This window comes from Brachyistius frenatus, unplaced genomic scaffold (genome assembly GCF_029030835.1).
Source record: "Brachyistius frenatus isolate BFR_SWC_R1_liver_20210118 unplaced genomic scaffold, ASM2903083v1 Contig_5, whole genome shotgun sequence".
Lineage (NCBI taxonomy): Eukaryota > Metazoa > Chordata > Actinopteri > Embiotocidae > Brachyistius > Brachyistius frenatus.
The window spans coordinates 9,750,325-9,764,209 of record NW_027210604.1 but is presented as its reverse complement, the minus strand read 5'-3'; the positions used below and the strand labels follow the sequence as shown (position 1 = coordinate 9,764,209).

The 13,885-nt window shown below is 39.5% G+C and overlaps 1 protein-coding gene across 1 annotated transcript; it reads left to right on the top strand.

Annotated features, from left to right (window-relative positions):
* The first annotated feature begins 2,924 nt into the window (after positions 1 to 2,924).
* On the top strand, positions 2,925 to 10,965 carry LOC138634685 (transcriptional coactivator YAP1-like). The gene is made up of 8 exons (XM_069721765.1): positions 2,925 to 3,025; positions 3,433 to 3,664; positions 5,373 to 5,572; positions 6,323 to 6,477; positions 8,698 to 8,801; positions 8,974 to 9,092; positions 9,349 to 9,449; positions 9,662 to 10,965. Exons 2-8 carry the CDS (start codon positions 3,461 to 3,463, stop codon positions 9,841 to 9,843), a joined length of 1,065 nt encoding a protein of 354 aa, XP_069577866.1. The 5' UTR covers positions 2,925 to 3,025; positions 3,433 to 3,460; the 3' UTR covers positions 9,844 to 10,965.
* Positions 10,966 to 13,885: the final 2,920 nt, after the last annotated feature.

The following is a 13,885-nucleotide window of genomic DNA, read 5'->3' as shown; positions in this document are numbered from 1 at the left end:
AGAGTTTACAGCCGTGGTCAGTGAGAGGAATGTGAAAAGCCTGGTGCCGCAGCCTCGGGGCCCCCACATCTGTCCTGTGTTACATGCTCCTTGTAAAACACCCTATGCATGTGAATGACATGTAAATATTCAGGCAAGACTGTGTGGTTTATCAAAACAATTATCAATAGATTGAAACCGTTTGATAGTTAAGAGGAAGAGTTAAGCATTTATACCCCTCTTATGTCTGCACACTAAATATGAAGCTATAGCAAGAAGACAGCTTTGTTTAGCTCAATAGAAAGACTGAGAGCGTATCTATGTTCCCACAATCCTAAATTCCCAAAGAAGGATGAATATAACAATGTGATATGATTTGTCTAAATAAAAGAGACCAGTTTTTCATTTGAACGGCTTTGTTTATGGTGTGAAAAGGCCACTGATAAATCTCCTGCACGTCACTGATGTGGTTATGCCCTCTGATTTGACAGTGAAAGGGCAATGATTGAAAACAGTGTTGTGATGATTGTATTCACAAAAACAGCAAAAGAACAAATATTTAAAGAGGCAGAGAAAAGACCAGAGACAATCACACTGCCTCCACATGTTTTTTTTCCTCCCTTTTTTGTGCCATGCTGATTATGAGAGTAATGAAAAACAAACTATGTTACAGGTATTAAGTGGCACACTGCCATCTAAAGGCCAGTGTTGTGTATTACATTACATATATAGCTCTGTTGACCTCTCGTCTGCTGCCTTGGCGGATCTGAGTTCTTCATATATATTAAATAAATAAATCTTCATGTGATATGTAGTAAAACATACCTGTAGCTGACATTTACTTCATCTTCATGAATAGGGGTACAAACAGCTGTGCAACATTGACACTGACTAAACTGGTGAAAAAAAACATGTCTCATGGTGCAAGATATATGTAAACTCTGGGTATTACAAATTTACCAACAATGAAAAAGCCTCACAGACAAACTCATGCGTTATACTTATCAAAACAAAAAACAATATATTAATAAAAGATCCTATTGTACACAAATGAAGGCCTTCGGGGGCAACTGTGAAGAGAAATATAATAAGTACCCAAAATACTGAGTACATCATGCTTCCGTAATAATACATATCATGGTGCTGTATGAAAGTGTGTTATAAAATGTGTGGTTTTGTTGTTTGGTATAAGGTGGTGAAGGGACTGAAGGACCTGATCTCAGCGGACACATGCCGTCTCACACAGGATTATCGTCACTGAGACTGACGGCTTCAGAGCGAGTGGAGCAGCTGAAAAGTGTCTGCTGACCTTTTCTTCACCCTCGACTTATGCAACTCTGTCATGGACACAGAAACAGTAGGAAGTACTCAGAGAACTCTATCAGTCTATGTGGCACCAGGTGGGGCTATCCTTTTTGTGTTGGTTAAAACAAGATAAAAGGGAAAACAAAATATCCTTGAGGGAAATCACTGCAAAAAATAATGACTTAATAGTTAAAGTAAAATATAAATCACACAAAAACAATCCCTCTTTGAACCTCTTAACATTCAATTTCCCCTTGAGTTAAAGTCACTAAAACATTGGCTTCAAGTTTTAAGTGTCTCTGAATACAGACTAAAAATGCAACAATCAAAGAAAAAAAACACTTTATGGAATATTTATCTGGAGCTGAACACTCAAACGCTCACTAGTCTTCTTCATCAGGAAACGTCATCTGGTTGGTTGGATTTGGTTGACAGTGAAGAAATCAGCTGTCATTAGATTTAAATGTATCATCTTTCCCAAATGTTAAATAACCAAAACTGTTCAAACTGGCAGAAAATTATGTCTGTGGCCTCTCATCATTCATAGTAAAACTAAGTGACTGAGAAAATACATGTCCAGGGTCTTTAATAGATTATCTAATTCCACATCAGCTATGCATTGACGCCAACACTGAGTGAAATATTTAAACCCAAAACTGCGTGTTTTTATGGGTTTGCTGTCCAATCATTGGAAATATTGAATTCATCTAGGAATTAATCTTTTTTTAATCATATTTGGTATCTAAAAACTTTGTGACCTCTACTATAGAGGTTAAAATGAAGTTTTCTGGGTTTGTAGTTTTTAAAAGGACCAATTTAACCCATTTTTGAGATTAATAGATTACTTATCTTTGCGAGGTAGTCACTTTGTTGTCTGAACATCTAGTAATTATTTGTGTGCCCATTTGTAAGATTCCCCATGTCCTCTATAGCCTGTTAACTTTGTTGGAATATAATAAGTAAATAACTGCGTTATTGGCTGCACTGTATATAATAGCTCCAGTCCAGCCAGACATTTTTTCTTGAATTCAATCTGTTGGCCAGCTGAGCTTCAGCTGCCTGTCTGCATGTTTTCCACCAGAGGGCAGGACACTGCGGCTTGTGCCTGCACGGGACAAACAGGCTCCGGCAGGGTTGGCCTCATCAGGGGCGGATGTTTTCTCAGTGCAACTTCCCAATTTCCCCTCCCCAACCCCCCTAAAAACCTCAGACCAGACCCAGGCCCAGAGTCAAAAAAATCGACTCCAGCACAACAGATCAGGCTCCCTGTCCCCTCAGCTATACATCCTCTGTGGTTGTCTCCTGTCAGGTCTGCTCACACTTTGGCCCTCTGGGTCTTTTTCTTCCCTTCAGCGGCAGAAAACCGCACAAACTGGAAACTGCACGAGGGGAATTAGAGATAGCCGCCTGGAAATCTGTTATATCACTTATTTCCCACAGTTCTCGGGGCTGAAAATGTCTCATTGAATACAAATGGGGCTGTAAATGAAACTGATTTCTAAGTGCTGTATTGATGGTTTAAATGTCTGTCCTCAGAGTGAAATATTTCGCCTGCAACTGCGGCAGCTTTAAACCCTGCAACCCCGCCCCTCCGCACTATCACATGAATCTGGACTGAACGCTGGATGTGAAAAAAAAGTTTGGAGGTCTGGCTGAAATCATTTTTCTCCAAGTAGTTTCATATCGCTGTGTGTGTTTTCACCTCTGGAGGCTTTTAGTTCAACGTTTGTATCTGAAATCGGTGGGTGTTTTTCTCGGCTGTGATTTCTCCGACTTATTTTTTTCCCCTGCAGGAATACAGAGAGTGGGGGGGTGGGAGGGGGTCTGGCTGCTTGAAGGTATGTGGGAGGCATGTTGTACCACAGAGATTGAGTTTTAATTAGCGATCCCTGCTTTAAGTTGCACTCCTTCGACTTCTTTGCTCAGTGATTGATGTTGTTTTCTGGGCTGATAGACTTTGGAGATGTTAGAGCTGGACGCAGACTCAACGGCACAAACGTTCAAATGGGGTGGTGGGGTGAGGGGAGGAGGGGGGAGAGAGAAGTGTAAACAAATCCGATCATAACGCCAGCACACAGACGCATCTCTAGTCTGAACGGCTCCGACGTTTATTCTCGCTTTCTTGACATGATCGAAACTTTTCGACAGATTTCTTTCGACACCAAACTTTGGCGACATGGACGCGCACCGCGGCGCGCCTCCGGCCGGGCAGCAGATCGTGCACGTCCGCGGGGACTCGCAGACGGAGCTGGAGGCCCTCTTCAGCGCGGTGATGAACCCCACCAAGGCGGCCAGGCAGCCACCCTCCTTGCCCATGAGGATGAGGAAGCTGCCGGACTCCTTCTTCAGGCAGCCGGATCCCCGGGGACACTCCAGACAAGTACTGACAACAGTCCCTGATGTGTCCATACATTCATGACAAACTGCAGCTGTACTGTCCCCCTGCATTATAGTGACCAGAACGATAATCCAATACCTGAAGTTCGCCAGTAGTTAATGGTGCTGAACTGCCAATATAGCCTAAGGAAATGTGTTATTCGAAAAATAGACCTATTTGGTGTATTTGCATAAATTAGAAATATTGAGTGCAGTGAAGTCATAAAACAAGGAGTGCATCAATCAACACGGAGAATAAAGTTACATTTTGATTTAGACTGAAAGTACAGGTGATGTCTTCAAATGTGGTTCATGTCCAAAACTCAACAATATTTAATTTTCTATGACAATAACCAAACAAAATCCTCACATTTTAGAGGCTGTAACCAGAGAAATAATTCAAATGATTATTTGATTATCAAAATATATGAATTTTCTTTTGGAGGACTAATCAATTAATTGACTAATACTTGTAGTTTTATACTTGATAATCGATTCATTGTTTGAGTCATTTATTGTGCAGAAATATGGTGTTTTGCACCTTTTCTCTGATTTATAAGATTGAACATCCTTGGGATTTGAACTGTTAATGAGACGAACCAATAAGTTGCGATGGCCATTGTTCACTGATATTTCATAGACAAAACTACCAATTTATACATGAAATAATAGTCTGTCCTCAGTGACCACTTCACAAAGATAGTAGTAGCATGGCGGCTTTACTGGATTGTTTTATATTTTTCTGATCACTGAGTGTCCCTCAGTTCCAATATTATGTTGAGACCTCTGATGCAGTGGTCATTCTTTAGCTGATGCAAGCCTACTTTTGACTACTGCTCCTCTTTGCTGATATCATTTTTCTGTTTTAGGCTATCTGCATTTTATCGCTAAGACTTTTTATTCTGGCCACATTTTGCGGTGTCTAACTCTTACACTTGCTGCTCAAGCAGCCACTACCCATAAAGTCTGACGGCCTCAAAATTTTAACTGTAAAATTTGCAGTTATCAGGCGTTTTGTGTGGCACTCATGTAGCTGCTTCTCTACATTGTATTCACCGCCTGTATTGCGAAATAATGTGGGAGAGTTGTAGGAAAATCTCAAAAATGATGAGATCACAAGGAGGCCTTTAACAACTCTGAATGAAAGAATTCATCAGATATTCACTTGAACATATTACAAGTTAGCCATGTGGGTAATGCACTTTTTAAGGTTTACCAAGTTATAGTATATTCAGCCATTTCAAATATTTTGTCCATCTCCTCTATTCAGCCCTGCTCACAATTCAGACACTATATTTATGATTTATGGATAGAATTAGATTTTACTAAACAAATTTGAGGCATAGATGACATACACTTAAATTTCACATTAAATGTTTATTTACTTTACGAGTATCAAATGGACCTATTGAACTATCTCTCAAATTTGTAATTGTGGCTCAAACATTAGAATCTTAATACCAGAAAAGTGTCAGACTTGATCAGCACCAGCATCTATGGACAGAAACCCCAACGTATCGGCTGTGTTAATCAATTCTTCCGTAAAAGGAAATCCTCTAACTCCGAGAGTGACCAGTTTTTCAATTCCTCCTCCAAACGTTTGTCTTTTCTCCTGGGCTCCTTCCAAACCTTTCCGTCCTGCCAGTTTATGTCTCTGATTTCCGTTTGTGGTTTCCCTGCAGAGTTGCTAACCCTGCTTGTTTGCTCGTCAGGCCAGTTCGGATGGAGGTGTGTGCGGCTCCCTCACTCCTCATCACGTCCGCGCCCATTCCTCCCCTGCCTCCCTCCCAGTCAACTCCCTCTCCACTCAAGCAGCAGATGTAGCAGCAACGCCAATCATACCTGACGACGTGCCACTCCCCCACGGTTGGGAAATGGCCAAAACGCCTACTGGCCAGCGTTACTTCCTCAAGTAAGGTCGTCCTCCAGTTTATCACTGTTTGATCGGTCGCTCCGCGGGTTACTTGAAGTATTTCTGTGTACAGAGTCCCAGAGTCAGCTTCGTCTGGTTCGAACATCTGGTGCTGTAGCTGATGGTTTTAATCATCTGTTATTTTACTCAGAAATGTGTACAATTCCCACAGCTCAAAGTGACATTCAGATTATTTAATTTTCAATCATGTAAAACTGAAATTCTACACATCCTCACATTTTAGAAGCATGAACCTGCAAAGGTTTTCCATGATAAATGATTTAAAAGATTAAGTAAATAATCTAAATTATTATCCATCGTTGACCTAATTTTTAGACTTTTGTAAATTTCTGTCCTGTTATAGGAAACACTAAATACTATATCCCTCCCAATTATTTTGCTGTATAATTCAAATTAAAGGGAGACATTGAAGAGAGCCATGCAGCAGTGCAGATGTAACCAGGGATCAAACTAATGAATTGCCTGCAAACAGAAAGTCTTCCAACTAGTTCTGCAGCCTGTGTGGTTTCAGCTTCCTGAGAGCACATGGCCTGACAGCTCACACTCCTGTCAAGGAGAAAGGTTACATCAGCACAGGCAGCGACATTTGAGTGAGTGTCGATGTACATGCGCATCCGGTAGTACAGGTAAAGCAGGTCCGAACCTAAAGCGCGCCTTGTGCCCCTTATCTACCAAGGTTACATTGGTTTAATAGACACAGATGCGTTTAGACTTGTTGTGTGTTTTCAGTCACCTGGATAAGACAACCACTTGGCACGACCCTCGTCTTTCACAACTTCAGGCGGCTGCAGCTCAGCATCCTATCTCTGGCCCTCCGGTCCACGCCCACTCCCTCAGCAACCCAGCTCCCACTACGCAACCACAAAGCATCAATCCAGAGACAGGTATCTCTCTGCTTTCTATTTTCTGACCCATCTTGCCGCCCAGTTTCTCTTTGAAGCGCGGACCTGCTTTTCATAGTTCAACTCCATCTCCAGCGGATCGGGTCTTTGCTGGGTGTGTGTTCTTCGGGATTACCTTTTGGTGTCTACATCCAATGCTCTGGTTACTTTGGGAATTAACACACTCACTGACTAAAGCTTGAACTTTAATGCCGTCACACTGATGGCAAATCAGGTTTTTTTTTTTTTTTAACATAAATGCAGGTATTAAAGCTTGTAGAACCAGTTTGTCTTTGAGTAAATTGAAATCTTAAAGGGTGGGTTCAGCCAAATTACAATTATTGTGGTTTCCCTACCCCGTTTCAATTCCTGGCCGGCCAGACCCCTGTTCTATTTCCCCACATGTCCAGTCTATCTCCACTGCTTGTTTCTAATAAAACAAATCTGTAGAAAATGTGGGGAGACAGTGATGGGGGTCGAAACGGAACAAAGTTCTCCGGCCAGACTTGGAGCAGGGTGTGTAATGATGCAACCAGATTGTCAGTGTCTAATAAGGATAGGTTCACAATTTTTCAGGTTTGTCTTTAAACAATTTTTAGGTGCCTAAATGAACCCTGAAACACTTTTTGCTTTCTATTACTTGTTTTCCAAGTAATAGGAACAAAATCCAGTCTTTATTTTTTGCAAAAAGTTATTCAAAAGCTACTCGAGGATTCAGCCATCCGAACGAGACAAGTGGATTCCAAAGTTACATTAAGTTACGCAAAAAATTTTAAGAACAAGTTCTTCTGTGCCACTTTCCCTTCAATGCAGCTCAACAGAGAAACAGAGAGGATATTTTGAAGACTGTAATTTTGGAAAATATCCACTTCAATTGACTGTGACTTCTGAAGTAAGAACATTGGATGCAGGAAGGGAACATGTTATGTCCATTATGAATTATTACAGCAACAGTAACTGTTTCAGTGTGCATATTGACACCTGATTATTGTTTTATGGATCACAGGACTATGAGGTATTAGTGATGATGAAGGTTTTTTATCCAATTCTTAAGTTCCCTTGAAATGTATGGAACTTTATAGTGAGTTCTGCTCAGTTTTTTTTGTTGTTGTATTTTTTTGGATTTAACTTTGTGCTTTTAGATTCACTCTCTCAGCTGTTTTCAGCAAAAAAAAGTTCTAAAACTCCATTTAGCATCTGCTCAAGTCCAAAGGGACAAAGTTAGCAACTAGCTGATGGACAACAATGCTGCTTTTAGCAACCAAAGAGACACATATTTTTGCCCGGAGTTGGTGGAGACCAAAGCCCAGTTAAAAGAGGGTGAATATTGGCCTATCATTCGCCAGGTGGCCAAAAGCACAACTCCAAATGAATGACAATGCTAATCTGCCATAACAACTTGTCAGCGTATTTCCCCTTCGAGTCAGTTAATATACTTTCAAATAGAAACAAGCAATAATGTATTTTCATTGGAACTACTTTCATCTCAGGAAATAGTCCCAATGAAAACCTTCCACAATGTCTTCTGTGGATTATCCAGAACAGTGGGGACAGAGTTTCTGTAAAGACGTGTTGCTTTTAAATTTTTATATTGTAAATTGGCTTAACACACTCTTTCAGAATAACATTTTATGAATCCCTCTGTATACGGAGCCCTCTGTGCATCGGCAGTACTACATACTTACTTACTTATATACTTATATAAACAGTGTTTTAAACCCACTGCATTCAGGCAGGTTAGTACATTTTTACTCCACAGGAAATACTGTAACTAACCTTCACTTTTGTTCATAAAATCTCTAAAAACTAGAAGCTACACAGACATGAAAGAAAGTGGGCCGGATTCTACTTTTTTCTCTCCGCACTCCATCTACCATTTGCCTTCTCACTGTGTACTTTCACTGCTGTTCAGGTCCACTGCCTGAAGGCTGGGAGCAGGCTGTGACTGCAGATGGAGAGGTGTACTACATCGATCACATAAATAAAACCACGTCATGGGTCGACCCGCGTCTAGGTAGCACACTATCAAACTTGTGTCTCCTGAATTGACAATTCTTGTTTGTCAATGAGAAGCATTTTGTTCCAATATCCACCATCACAAGTTGCTGTTTGGCAACAAATAAAAAAGAAAGATCGCAAAGTTTTGAAAAGTTTTCCTCATAAGTAATTGCTGAAATGTTTTAACCTCATAAAATGTGTTTTTCTATCAATCTTATGTTGTAGCCCAGAAGATGAACCCCAGCATCCTCAGCCTGGCAATGCAACAAAGGCAGGAAAAGGAAAGGCTTAGATGCAAGCAAGGCATCCCTCAGCAAATCACACCACAGGTCAGAGGTCACATAAAGTAATACTTGGACACACCAGCCAAAACTATTTCCATTTTATTTTAAATCACATTGTTACCTGCACAAGCTGAGATATTCCCTTTGCTATCTGCTTGTATTATGCTCCACATTCATTAAAGGTTTTACATGCAGGTGTGTGTGTCTGTGTTTTCAGGAGGCAGGAGTAAGGAACCAGATGCCCGGTGTGATGGACCATGACAGGAGCGCACAGACACTTGTTCCGTCTCTGGATGTCAGGATCAGAGCCTCGAACCACGAACCTACACTTAACGGGTGAGTTCATGTTTGTAGTCATGGGTCATTGATCTCCTTCAGTGGTAGTTTCAATGATCAGAGCAGTGTGGTCATTAGAGTGGAAAAAATATTCATAACCCATTAACAGTGATATAAAGAACGGACCCTTTAAGAATATTACCCAAATAATTACCTATATTTTCACATAGGAAAACCATCTATTATAATTAGCTGTTGTGTGCGCAGGTTGATGTTGATCAGATATTAAGAAATGTTTGTGTATTATTTCGCGCAGCGCTCACTCTCGCAATGAGAGCACCGACAGCGGTCTGAGCGTCAGCAGCCTTCCCCGCACGTCGGACCACATGTTGAGCTCTGTGGATCACATGGACACAGGTAATTTATATATTTAGTTTATTTTTTCATCTTAAGCCAGAGTGTGATGTATATTGAATGAATATTTAATTTTGTATTATTTGTACGTACAATGTTCATAAAGTAACGGTGCACACAAACAATACTGGTCCAGGTTCAGCTGTATTAAAGATACAGTCCTTCTCCTTTTGTGTATTAAAAGCAACATTGTTCTGCTCGTCTGACTCCTTTAGGTGACTCCGTCGAGCCGCCCTCGATGACCTTGCAGGAGTCGCTGCCTGTGCTCCCCATGTCTGAGGGCGAGGAGCTAATGCCCTGTATCCCCGAGGGTCTGAGTTCAGACATTCTGATGGACATGGACACCGTTCTCTCTGGGCCGCACATGGACAGAGACAGCCTGCTCACCTGGCTATAGACACAAACAGCCTCTGGTCAAATGTGGTTTGACATCCAATTTTCGTAACGTGACTGAGAATTCTGGAGGATTTTTGGCTTCAAAAGTGGTACCGACCCACATTACTGAAAGAATATGCTACTGTTGTGTGATGGATACCTAACACTAAAACCTGACTCTCACAGAAGGTGGTAAGCTGCTGGTATTTTCCTCTTTTTGGGCCTGCTTTTACAGAAATGCATGACGGAGCATTCATATTTTTATTACACTCCTTTCTTTTTAGTCTTTGACCTCTGATGATGCATGCATTGCAGCGCCGATCTAGTTCCGATTTTTTTTTTTTTGTATCTCCACGTGGGAATGGTTTGCAGCAAACATTTAAGAATAACAGAGTCAAGTCAAGAAAAATTTGATTGTTAACAGTCACATCAACACTAAAGATTTTTAACACTAAGGCTATTCACATCCTCCCTTGCTTACACACATAACATGCAATGCTCCTACCTCTGAGCAGACAGTAACCTGTGATTTTTTTTTTTTTAAATGCACATGCTCACAGTTGTGAAAACATGCTCATAAGAAGTGTCGAGACAGAGAGTGAGCGATGAATCCAACAGATTTATCTGGATTAACACTACACTGATGAGTCTGTTTTGAGAAGAGATTTTTGGTTGGATATGACAGAAGCCCTCCCGCACCACTGCTACACAGAAACATCAATCGAGAGAGGATGTCCCCTTGTGGTGAGCCGGAAGAGAAGGAAACACTAAAAGGAGTCCCATTTACTCCCAAACTTTAGAAACAGTGTCAAATAAATAGCTCAAAAGCAAGAAAAAAAAATTTAAAACGTTAAAAATATTGAAATGGGAGTCTAGAGCTGACCTTACTAAGAAATCAAAACCTTCACATTAAGACAAAGGCTGCAGAATAGTTCCACTGTGTAGAGGAGTCTCCACTTTCAGCACTAAATCTACAATAAAGTCTGTTTTTAGGACTTCTGTTTACACAAAGCAGCATAGCAACAAACAGGGAGTCTTCAGTAAATGAACGCATTATCAGTATAATGCAATCCAACACAATACAGGATATCCCCCATGAAACTGTAACACTGAGTCATCCGGGTTTTTTTCATTAATTTAGTTTATTAAAGAGGGGTTTTTTTTAAACATTAGGTGACCTCCAACGATGCTGGAAACTGCAACAAACTCCCTGTAAAGTCACCTATGTAGAAGTTACTAAAATTAAGGATTTTCTGTTTTAGTTTCTGCTGTTGTGTTGGATTACATTTAATTCCAGTGATTTTTAAAAAAATTTTTATTTTATTTATTTTTTTGTCCACCCCAGCTTTGAATATAAACTTCACACAGGTAGTATTTATTGGAGGTTTTTATATGTATATATATAGATATATAGATATATCTATATATAGATATATATAGATATATAGATATAGATATATAGATATATAGATTGCATTATCATGTTCACACCTTGTTGAAGAAATGATGCCTCTTGGTTGCCATCAGGGCCTGGATGTTTTTTGTCCAGTAACATAAATGAGAAATATTGAATTAATCAGCCAGCACCACTTAAAATTTTAGATTTTATTGTTTTATTCCTTTTCTCAGTTGTCCACTATTGGCTTGATACATTCCTAATAATTTCCTTTTTTAATGTTGAGTGTCTATTCACTCAATGCTACCATAGTTGTACTGTTTTCCTACAGAAAGTGGTGCAAGCAGCAACCAGGTTTGAGCTCCTTAATGGCAAATCATGACCGTTTTTGAGTGCATACAGTAGATTTTGGACTTTTAGATGCAGTTTTCTTACCATTTCAGACATCCATTGTTCTGCATTCATTTCCAAAATTAGTTAATAGTGCCTTGAAGCTTGCTGCAAAAGATACACATTACTTTTGAGTCTTGCATTATCGTGGCTCGTAATGCAAATGAAACTTTAACTCTGCGTCACCACACAATGATACTGGTAAAACTGATAAAAAAGGAACTTGATCACGAATTGTTTCTAATTTTGAGAAGGCACACACAGTGAGGTGCAGAGTTTCAATGCAAATCCAGCAAAATGAATGAGGCTGATGTCTGAGGCTGCTTCTAGTTTTCTTCTATACATTTCACTGATCAGTCTCATGACTGATTAATCACCATAGATACCGTGTATGCAAATCCACATTGACATCATCCTGTTTTTACAAAATACCATAATAAATTATCACTAAATCATAGTTGATCCAAAACTTACATGAGTAACACAAATGACCATAAATGCAGGTCAATATTACAATCATCTTTTCAGAATATACTCCAGAAGATATAATCTTTTATTTTGTCCCAATGATGGAAAAAGAGGTTTATAATTGAGGCAAAAATGAGGTGTTTTAAAACTTATTTACAACACAGCATATACTCACATCCCCTTCAATCTCTTAGTATGTATGAATAACGATAACTTATTTCAAAGCTAACCTGCAGTCCATTACTGTAAATAAACTACAGTAATGAATTGCACAACAGACGCTAGTTTAAAGATCCTGCAAATAGACTTTTGTAATGTGCATTGAAACAGAAAAATCTTCTACATTTTCTAAAGCCAGCCTTTAAAAATAATTCTTGTCAGTGTTACTAAGATTCTCGATTGCTACCACTGTGTAGAGTTATAATTCCCTCTGGTCGTAGCTCACGGTTTCCACTCTTTAAGAGCTGTTTCGTAAGTGGGAACAAGGACAAATATTTTTCTTTATAAATGGACTTTCAGAGACACTCAGCATAACTCAAAGACTCCTCAGAAAAGCAACGTACTAATTGTGGATGCTGTGTTATTGGAATGTTTTATTCTAACTGCAGATGCTATGTGGTGCTGCAGCGCAGGAGGCAAACGTCAGTGCGGAGAGCTCTTTAATTCTCCCTGTTTAGTTAAACCATATAATAAGTATATAATCTGTTTTTATGTGCTGGGTGGTTTCTGCAGTGTGTTCATATTTTATATGAATTTGATGCTGTTAATTGGTAAAAACCATTTCTTTCAACTAGCTTCCTTCTTCCATATACAGTATATAGAGGTAATGACTTCATTCACAACATCCCCAAATAAAAAGCCAAGTCACTTTTTTGTAATCATTTTTAAATTAATGTACCGAGTGACATTCAGCTCATACACATAATGCAACACACTACCTAGCCTATTATTTATCTTGGCATGCATGACACTTGCTATGTATGTTACATATAATGATGTTTATCACCCTATTTGCAGAAAGTTTGGAGGCAATCAGACTTGTTTTGTACCTTTTTATGCATGTGATTTATATACATTTTCAATGTAATCATTTTAAAGGAGTTTCTGTTTAATAAACTTTTAAATACACCTAGATGTATCGTTCACCGTGATATGTCATAAGCAAGCGGCTTTCATGAAATACAAAGTCAATCATTTCTTTCCAGAAGTCATTATGCTGTCATTTGTTAAATCCACTCCTCCTGATTAGTTTTCTGGTGGTCCCTCTGAAAGGAATTCCATAATCAATTAGTCCAAAGAGAGCAGCAGGTTTGGAGGCGTGTCAAAAGGTACAGAATAGTTAGTTGTGTATTTGTGTTTACACAACGGGCTAATTTACCTCTTATTAGGATTGAGTAGGATGTGGTGACCACTTCATAGCTTAAATGAGTCTAGTTTGGTATTATACTTTTATATCTCTGTGCCATATGTACATTTTCATGCTGAAAATCAATAAAATCCAAACATAAACCCCCCCAATATAGAATCCAAATTAAAAAAAAAAAAAAATTGGTAATTGATGATTTAACTCGAGATTTAGGGAGTTTTTGTGCACTCAAGTTGTGGAAAATGAACAAACTTCCCAATGAGGGTCACGGGTTGAAAACCTTGGAAGAAAAGACTGATGTGGTATGAAAAAGGTCATGCACTCAGTACTGGAAAGTCTTTGTGACGCAGCAAAGGGGGAGTGGTTTGAGGGAAGTCAGCCATTCATTACACTAACCCATTCACCCCCAATGAGTTACATTTGAGCATCTGACTTGTCTTCAAC

Excerpts from the sequence above, each read along its gene's own strand:
- LOC138634685 (XM_069721765.1), top strand. The coding sequence starts at position 3,461 with ATGGACGCGCACCGCGGCGCGCCTCCGGCCGGGCAGCAGATCGTGCAC. Across the intron at positions 9,093-9,348 it reads CACGAACCTACACTTAACGG|CGCTCACTCTCGCAATGAGA; the intron begins GTGAGTTCATGT and ends TATTTCGCGCAG. Across the intron at positions 9,450-9,661 it reads TGTGGATCACATGGACACAG|GTGACTCCGTCGAGCCGCCC; the intron begins GTAATTTATATA and ends TGACTCCTTTAG.